Below are 10126 nucleotides of genomic sequence, written 5' to 3'. Positions count from 1 at the left end.
GAGGGGCAACCTGAGGGATCGGGGTGGGTAAAAGAGGAGATGGGAGGCAGGCGGCGATGCAAGGTGGGGGTTGGACGAAGGGCGAGGCTAAACGAAGGCGGAGCCACGGCGGGGAGAATGAATTGGAGGAAAGGGGCGTGGCGTAAACGAACAAAATTGGGAGTCGGCTTCATAGTCGTAGAGGGAGGCCTCCCTGCATTGTAGATATCGCGAGATTTCTTCTCGAGGCCGCTGGGCGCGTGGAAAGGGGGTGGGGTGGCGGCGAAAAAAAACTCCAGTAACGGACAGAGCGCGAGACGCGTCGCTGGTGACGTCAGGAGTTTTCCCCCTCAAAGTCAACAAGAACAAGAAGGAACCGGAGTTTGAATTCTGTGGCAATTAAATATGTATCTACCTATTTATTTCTACATTTTTTAAAAAAAACAATAATTTCTCAATCATCAAAACACCGCCTGGGTGGGAGGGGAAAAGAAGTCGAGCCGCGTTGCCCCCACCCCACTCCCGCACTCCCCACCACCTCACCCGTACACCCGAAGGACAGCCATTGAGTCTGGGTCGGTCCGGCAGGAGGAGGGTAAAGCCGGCCGGCTCGCCACTGAGTGTGAAAGGTAAGGGGCTGAACTATACTGGACAGAGTGGATTTTGGGGAAAGGGGGAACTCAGCCACCTCAATTCACCCGCCGGTACATATTTTTATTACTTTTTTTTCCCATGGCTATATGTTCTGAGTTTTGGGTCGGGTGGTGCGTGCTTTCGAATTGGGGGTGGGGGTGTGCATGGATGCAAGAATGTGGGAGACTTTTTGCGTTTTGGTGAGATGAGGGAATGATGATGATGATGCTGATGATGGAGGAGGAGGAGGGGTTACTGACTCTGGCCTAGTTATACCATCCTTCTCCATCACTATAACTATTACCAACTAACCCCAATAACAACTTTACACCACAGTTGCGCCGGCGGGGTACCAGCAATAACTTATTATTTGCGGATATTTCTTTGTAATCTTATACGACTGATATTTTTCTCCCCCTGACTGAATTGAATTTATCTGAAAGGCGAAGGTGGGGTCGGGGGTGGGGGGGCGGCTGCCGGTGGGTGTAAAGGCCTGCGTACTATTTATTTTAACGAAATGTTTTTCTTTGCATTTTATGGATTTGTTTTTCGCCCAGCCGGTCAGGAATAAATATAGTGGTGACTATTTATAATGTAATCAGACTACGTCTTACACTTTCACCGAACGCTTTTTATATTTTATAGTAGCATATTGAAACACCAGACTCAATCGGCGAATGATTTTTTTTTCTTGGTTTCTTAGACGGGGGTTGAAATAACATGTTAGATTTTTACAGGTATTTATTCCTGAGCATTTTTGTTTTCATTTTGCTTTATTTTTAAGCTTTACATTTTAAACTTGTGAAAGTATATGGCTTTGGGTAGAGGGCGTAGACTGCGTCTACATAGTGCCTGTTGTCAAACATTTGTCATACTTTTAAAATATAAATCAATATTCATGGCTTAACTATGACGATTAAACACTCAAGTTTTCTTTTTTTTATAAATCTATCTTGACGAATTTAGAACAGTGATGCAAATGGGTTTATGAATAAGACTCCATAAATCATATTTGATCAATAAAGTCGAGCCTGGACCGCAAAGAAACTGAAGATTGCCGAAAATAACACCAGGGACCGATTATTTATAGTATTTTCAATAATGCATTGAAATTATTTCATTCGACTTATTTGAATTTTTTTAAACTGTTTTAAGTCCACTTTTCTTTATTAGATCAAATTGAGGAGCCAAGTCAACTTGCCTGTTTGTGAAAACGGCTTCCCTTCAGTTTTAAATTTTCTTTTAAAAAGTATGTCATTAAAGTATCACAAGACTGAGACTGAAATAATGTGATCATTTTTAATGCGTCATTTTCAAGTTGTGATATTGTTTTTCCCTGGCAACAGTGGCTATCGGAGTGGAAGTTGCCTTGAGGAGAGCGGTGGGAAGGGCAGAGCCAGTCCCGAAAGACGACTAACTGGGCTCGGGGGGGACTGCTAATATGAGTGATATAACTATTGTGAAGGAAGGATGGGTTCAGAAAAGAGGTAAGATTACTTATGGTACATGTCCACAGTATGTTTAAGACTGGAATCGGGTTTTGAAGATGGATGAATGAAACTGGGTGGGGAAGAGAATTTGTCAGGGTAGAATTTTGTGCGTAAAGAAATAGTATAAAGCAGTATGTTTTCAAAGTTGGCATATTCAGTAAAATACTTAATTTGTCATGTAAATGTGATTCTTTTTAAATTCAGAATGTTTAATATGTCAGTTCTACATAATTTTCGAGTAGATCTTTAAAACTTGCTTTGAGTCACGCCTATTTCAGTTGCGCATTTGTTACATAGCACTCAAAATAGGAAACAGCTCTGTTTGTGTGTTAGTTTTGGCTTTGATCCATTTTTTTTCCTGTTCAATTGTTTTAAAGGTACTGTTTTGCGGTTGATCCTTAATGGCTTATGTTTATTCGCTTGTGCGATCTTAAAAATAGAATGTGATTAGGAACTTTGGAAATGACAAAATAATTTCCTGTTTACAGAAGTGACTTTCCTCCCTGTGGAGAGGTTGTGCATTTGTCTAATACTGGTGTTTAACTGTAACGTCTAGTCCTGCTGTTTAAAGGAGAAATAGCTATTGTTTTTACATATTAGGCATGTGATTGGATGCAAGAAGTACAGGCCAATTACAAGGCAACAGATTTGCTTCAAACAGTTTGCTTGAAACCTTGCTATCAAAGCTTTTACAGACTGACGGTTGGAACTATTGATAGTCATCCTCTTTAAAGACTTGGAAAACTACACTGCGCTTTTGGAAAATGTTTGTAGTTTTGTTACATTGTTTCAAAACCCCGTTACTATCTGTTCAGTTGTAATCTGGCTTGTTTGTTGAGGATGGAAAACGGTCTAGTCTGCTATGTGAGCAGAAATGTTACACCTTTTACTTAAAACTCAGGGGCACTTGTTTTGAAGTTAGTTTCAGTAAAACCAAATTATGATAATCTCAATAATTAATAATTTCCTATTAGACATTAGCCATGCCTGTGCTCAATAGTTAATGCTGACACTCAATCTGTGACATCAAGATTCTCCAAATTATGAGCAACTGCTGAATTAATATGGAATATGTAAACAAAGTTTTGATTTGAAAAAGATCAAATCCCTGGAACAATTTTCATGTTGTGTTGATACTTGTAAGTGTAGGATAACCTCAAGGCTTTAGACTCATTTTTGCTTTAATTCAATCATTTGGCACTTGTTGCTGCTGATTTATTGTAGCAATGAAAAATAGACGCTAATTTTTTTGAATGGAAAGTTAGATTAGGGCAAGATTAAGAGATTTAGCACTTGAAGGTATGAGTCTGATATGCTCTTCGTGAGACAGGGTTTTTTCCTCTGGAACTTTTTTTTAGATTTCCTTGCACATCAGTTTTTAGCATTCAGAGATGACTCTTGTTTACAGGGGCTTTCTTTTTTCATTTTCATTGACTCCTTTATTAGACAATGCAGTCACATTAACTTCTCTGTGAGATACAGTATTTTGTGGATCTTTACAGAAATGCCAAAGGCTGTGTGCATGGGTTTTTTGTTAAATATTTGACTTGGAATCTATAAATATCTGTTTAATTTATTTAAAAATTTTCTGTATTCAGGTGTAGGATAAGCCACAGATCTGAAGCCTGTTTTTAGAAAATAAGATTGCAGATAGCTAGAACCCGCTAGCATTCTTTTGGTTTTGTTCTACCAATTTCAAATTTCTTTCTCCATATACTTTTTGAAGTCATCACTGACAAACATACTCATGCGATACTCATTTCTAAGGATTTGACTGGCAACAAGGGGAATATAAATGTTAATTTTCACACCAACCTCACCATCAGATAATGAACAGTTTAATTTGCATAGTTCACATTAAGTTTTGTTCTCAAATAATGCACCACCTCTTAATGATTTGATGCTTTTAATGAGGCACAGATTGAAAGCCTTTAGCACAGAAGCTTCCTAGTTATGTTTAAAGACTCATTCCACTTTATAGAGGTGGTTACTTCACTAGCTGTACCTTTTTTTATAGTGGATATTGAAATCTTTACGCAAACGTACAAACAGACAATAGGGATGACTATCTGAAATAATAGAATGTTGCAAGATAGGTGTCTGTTCAGCCAATCGTGCATGAACTGACTCATCTATCAATTTTCAAATTACTTCCCACTGTAACCTACATTTTGACAGCTTTGCAATTCTTCTCCTCTTTGAATGTTTATCCAATTTTTCATGCCTTGCTACAAACTGAACTAATGGTTTATTATAATAATCTCTTGTCAGTGAGCTGGAGGCTGAATTAAATTTTACAATCACTTTAAATACAAGAAAACACTAATTTGGGCAAAAATTCACTGGCAGCATTGTTGCCGATTGCACAACAGTAGATTCTCCAGACAGCCATAATTTAAAATTACTTGTAGCTTGGATGACTGACAGCTGCCCTCCGTTTGATGCAGACTTAGGTATTTGTGTCTTTAAAGAATTTGAGAACTAGACAAAGTTCACTGGGGTTCCCCTTCACCTCAGCTTGTCTGCACCACCTGATGCTATTTCCCTCCCCCACCAGTATCCTTGATCCTAACCTGTAATTTTTAAACTTCAGCCAGGTGATCAGAAAAGTTGGGACTGAGCATGAGAGAGACAGCCATGTATTGGGGAGCAGAGATAACAAGGTGTAGAGCTAGATGAACACGGCAGGCCAAGCAGCATCATTGGAGCTGCCTGCTTGTGTTCATCGAGCTCTACACCTTGTTATCTTGGATTCTCCAGCGTCTGCAGTTCCTTGTATCAGAGATAATATGTGTTGAGGAGTAGTTCCTTTCAGATTCCATCAATGTTGAGTGCGCGGCAAGATTTCTCTCATTTAATGTCCTTGTCATTGTTTTATCACAGCTTTTTTTTGTGGTTTTGGAAGGTGGATTTACTTGCCACCATTTCTTCTATTCATTCAGTGACGTGGGCACTGCTGGCTCTCATTCCTAAATGCCTGGGAGAGCGATGGTGACCTGCCGTTTTGAACCATTGCAACCTTTTGTTGTGGGGTCATCTACATTGGTGTTTGGAAAGGAGTTTTGAGACTTTAACTTAGCAACATTGAATGAACAGCAGCATTGTTCCTGTTCAGGATGATGTGGTTTGTAGGAGAATTAGCAGCAAGTAATGTTCCCATGCATCAGCTGCCCTTCTACTTTGAGGTAGTAGAGGCTGTAGGTTTGGAAGGAGGCTCTGAGGGATGCTTGCTGAGTTACTGTAGTGTGTCTTGTGAATGGTATATATTACTGCCACTGTGTCAGTTGTGAAAGGAATGAATGTTTGTGGTGTTAGATGCCAATCAAGTAGAATGCTTTGTTTTGGATAGTGTCAAGTGTTTTGAGTGGAGCTGCACAGAATTCCAAAACACTCGTGACTTGGGCATTGTAAATGGCAGACAGGCACTGGGAAAATAAAAGTTCCTTACTGTAGAATTCCTACCCACTGATCTAAACCAGTAGCCACAGTATTTAACTGGCTAGTTCAGTTTCTGGCCAGTTGTTAAGCCCCCGAATGTTGATAGGGGATTACGTGATTATAATGCCATTGAATGTCAAGGGGCAATGTTAAATTCTGTCTTGTTGGAGATGATCAGTTACCAGCATTTAATGTGATTCGAATTATTATTACTTGATCCAGACTAGTGTGACAAGCCTGTCCAGAACTGACTATTGATGGACACCTTTTGCTTCAGTATCTTAGTCATAAATGGTGCTGAGCATTGTTGTGGGACTTGCAATCAAGGGAAAGTTATTGAAGTACTGAAGTTAGTTGGGCCTAAGGCATTGGCCTAAGGAACTCCTGTGGTACTGTCTTTGGTTTGAGATGATTGACTGCTGACAACTGCAACCACCACCCTTTTTGGTTAAAACTCCTAACAGACAGCTTTCCTTCCATTGACTTCAGTTTTGCTCGGGGTCTTTGGTACCATACCTGGACACATGCTGCCTTGATGTTAAGGGCAGCTGCTCTCGACTCACCTCTGGAGTTCATATATCTTGTCCATTTTTTTTGGATCAAGGCTATAAAGGGGTCAGGATCTGAGTAGCCTTGTTGGAACCGAAACTTTGTCAGTAGCAGTTCGTTCTTATGCATGTTCTGCTAGATAACACTGTCGACAATCCCTTCCGTCACTTTGATCATACTTGTGAACATTACTGAGATATTACAGTTGCTTTTTAGTTTAGTCTTCAATTTAGTTGTCTGTACACTTAAGTATTACACCCAGCTTCTTGTAGACACTATTCCATTCTCCCATTCCTGTCTCTGTATCTCTTTTGATGATGCCAATTTCAACAAGGGGGCCCCTGAAATGTCCACTTCATTTCTCATCTGAGGTTTTGCCAGCACAGTCTGACCTATCTCCTGCAATTCAGCCCTCCCCTCCATCTCTCCCCTCTTGCAACAGTGTTAGGATCCCCCTTGTCCTCACCTACCATCCCACCAGCATTCGCATCCAGAGAATCATTAGCAGCTATTTCTGCTGCCACCAGGCAAACATTCCCCTCCCCTTCCCTGTCAGCCTTCTGCAAGGCCCGTTCCCCCAGGAATACACTGGTCTTCTCTTGCACACCCAACACCCCCCTCCCACAGCCTCATGGCACCTTTTCCTACAACTACAGAACGTGTAACACCTGCCTGTCCACTTCCTGTTCCCCCCCGGTATCCAAGGGCCCAAATGTACCTTACAAGAGAAGCAGCACTTTACCCGCACTGCCCTCATTCTGGTCTACTGCATTCACTGTTCATGATGTGGTCCCCACTATGTTGGCACAACCAAGACTGGGTGATGGCTTCGCAGAACACCTACATTCTCTCTGCAAAAAAGATCCTAAACTTCCAGTTGCCTGCCACATCAACACACCACCATGTTTTCTGACTACCATCTGTGTCTCTGGCTTGCTGCAGAGCTTCAGCGCAAGCTTGAAGAACAACATCTTGTTTTCTGTTTGGGACATGTCTTGCCTTCTGGACTCAATGTAGAATTTAGCAGTTTTAGGACTTGAAATCTTCTCCCATGCCCTTATCCCAAACCCCACACACCAGGCCTTATCACATGGTCTGCTATGACACACCACCCATCGTTGGCCACTAATTGCTAATCATTCTCCCACGCTGATCACTTTTATATTTTTTTCCTTTAGCTGTCTAATTGTTCTGGCTTTGGTCTGTATTGTTTACTCCTTATTCCTGCCTCTTTGACCCCCCCCCCCCCCCCCCCCCCCCCAACCACAACCACCACCACCACCCTATCTTCTGGATAAAAAACAGCTTTTTGCTAGCTGCTCTCCATTCCATGGAACAGTCACCGAACCTGAAACATTACTTTAACTTCTCTTTATAGATGCTGCCGCACCTGCTGAGTCTTTCCAGCAATTTGTTTTTTGTTTTGTGTTAGTTATATTTGGAGTTTCTCAATCTTAACTGGTATTTGGTTGAGCTTTATTTCATTCACTGGCACCTGATTTAATGGACTAATTTTTGACAAATGGCCTCTCAGCCCATTGTGTATATGCCAAGTGCAGTGAAAAAGTAGCAAATTCATCTCTTTTCTACTTTGTTCCATAACTCTGCTTTATGTTTTCCCTTTTCAAGCATATATTCGTTTCCTTTGAGAGCAGCTAAATCTTCATTTGTCTTCCTTTCAGGCAGCATATTTAGATTTTAAGACTTTCGGCACAAATGAACAACGTTTCTCCTGTGGGTCTGGTCCATTAGCCAATAGAAACAGTTTCTGTTTTACTGACTGTCCATACCTTTTGAATTTGAAACATTTTCATTCAGTCTCCCCGTAACAATTTCTAGTCTAGGGAGGATGTTCCAGTTTTTGTTTCATCTCAATACCTAACCAGACACACACTTTTTAAAAAATTTTAATTCTAGTAAATCTTGTGGAAAACTTTCTTTGAAGTTTTCTATAAGTGAGGAAACACAGGTTTGCAAGAAGCAGTTTCCTTTTTTGCATTTGGGCTTACTTAATCTGTTTATCTTTAAATTGGGGGGAAAACAGTCAGAACACTTCATGTCTCTATTGTCTATATGCCTTTTGAAGGTAAAGTGAAGTGCTTAAAGATCTGAGCTAGTAATTATTAAATTATTACAAACAAACAAGACGGCACTTCAGTGATGTTTTCTGATAAAATCAAATTTATGCTGGTGTGGTACTTTCTCTTAATTGTTAAGTCAACAGTAACTTAGTCCTTTTTCCAATAGATTATGATTCCATGTATGCAATAAGAAACATGGCAATTACATGGTCTCCTCAATGAATATTGTTGGGTATACTGGCACTTTGGTATATGATGAAAAAGAATTACACCTCTCCACCACCACTACCACCACCAAAAGGGAGTCTGAATCCTCAAAATAAATATTCATACAGAATAAAAGCTGTTTACAGAAATGTCTCGTTTCCGGCTAATATTCTACTCGTGTCAATTTATAATTGGATTCTTTCACTAGATACCAGCAATTTAGGACAGACTTCTTTTCATGAAAACACTATCAGTCTTATCTTCCTTTCAGCAATCTTCTGATTTCTTCTAGACTGATGCTGGATGTGATTACTTGATTTGCAGCTAACACTTCTGTCTGTTTTTGGAATTTCATCATAAGCCAATTAAAGTATTTGGCTCACCTCATGATTTCATCCTCCCTCGCTAAGGTTAAACCATTTGCATCATTGTATGTACATTTTTTACACATCTGCTAATGTATCTCTAATAGCTGTTTTAGAGACATACAGCTCAGAAACAGACCCTTCGGTCCAACCAGTCCATGCTGAACATAATCCCAAACTAAATTATTTCCATCTGCCTGTTCCTGGTCAATATCCTTCCAAACCTTTGCTATTTATATATCTATCCAAATGTCTCTTAAACGTTGTAGTTGTACCCGGATCCACTGCTTCCTCTGAAGTTCATTTGACATATGAACCACCCTTTTTGTTTTAAAAAAAAAACTTGCCGTGTGTCTTTTTTAAATTTCTCCTCAAATGTGCCTAATAGTCTTGAAAAGACAGCTATTATTAATTCTATCCGTACCCCTCATTTATTTTATAAACTTGTGACAGGTTGCCTGTCATCTTTCTACGCTTTTGTGAAAAAGGTCCCTGTCTTTCTTTATAACTCAAACTTTTCATACAGGGCAACATCCTGATAAATCTCTTTGAATCCTTTCCAGTTTGATAATACCCTTCCTATGACTGGGCAACCATAACTGGTCACAGTATTCCAGAATAGGCCTCACCCATGTTCTGTACAACCTCAACATGACTTCCCAACTCCTACACTCAAAGAACTGAGCAGTGAAGGCAAGTGTGCTAAGCAAGTTTTAACCATCCTGTTTGTGATACAAACTCTAAAGAATTATGAACCTGCACCCCTAGGTCCTTCTGTTCTGCAACATGATCCATGGCCCTGACATTAATTGTATGTGATTTCCACTTGTTTGTTGTACAAAAGTGCAATACCTTGCATTCATCCAGATTGAACACCCAACTGCCATTTTTCAACCTAATCATTTATTTGATTAAAATCTCTTTGGAATCTTAAAAAAACTTCTTCGCTGTCTACTATGCCATCAACATACAGGGGAAACGTTGTTCATTTGTGCCGAAAGTCAACATCAACAAACTTTCTAACAATGTCTTCTATACTCTCGTCCAAATCATTTCTATAAATGGTAGATGAAAGAGGACCCAGAACTGATCCCTGTGGAACACTGCTGGACAGAGGCCTCCAGTCCGAAAAGCAGCCTCCACTACTACTTTGTCTTCTGTCTGGTCTGAAATTATCTTCTTGTCCTTTTGACATATTATTTTGTCATTTCATATGCTTCCATGGCCTGGGATCATTTTTAAGCAGTTGCTTTCTTTGCATTGTTTTTTGCTGTTTTGTACTGCTCTTTAACTTTGAGCCTTGACCATTTGCTTTGACTTTTACAGTACCTTTTCTTTAACTGCACTTTCTGGATTTTTATTCCATCTCCAACTTTCTTTCCCA

The 10126-nt window shown here is 40.0% G+C and overlaps 1 protein-coding gene across 11 annotated transcripts in view; it reads left to right on the top strand.

Annotated features, from left to right (window-relative positions):
• Positions 1–393: 393 nt before the first annotated feature.
• Positions 394–10126, top strand: part of akt3a (v-akt murine thymoma viral oncogene homolog 3a) — a 397520-nt gene continuing 387787 nt past the window's right edge. For 2 of the 11 annotated variants that reach the window (XM_048536505.2, XM_059648716.1), the window contains exon 1: positions 1972–2099. Coding sequence is in view for 4 of the 11 variants with exons in the window: in XM_048536499.2 (XP_048392456.1) it covers positions 2054–2099 (46 nt within the window). In the remaining 7 variants the exon portion in view is untranslated. Of the gene's footprint in view, positions 609–1252; positions 1350–1958; positions 2100–10126 lie in introns of those variants that run through there. The other 9 variants (XM_048536499.2, XM_059648718.1, XM_059648715.1 and 6 more) reach the window with 9 other exon arrangements.

This window comes from Stegostoma tigrinum, chromosome 9 (genome assembly GCF_030684315.1).
Source record: "Stegostoma tigrinum isolate sSteTig4 chromosome 9, sSteTig4.hap1, whole genome shotgun sequence".
Taxonomy (NCBI): Eukaryota; Metazoa; Chordata; class Chondrichthyes; order Orectolobiformes; family Stegostomatidae; genus Stegostoma; species Stegostoma tigrinum.
This window is presented reverse-complemented; position numbering and strand designations above follow the sequence as displayed.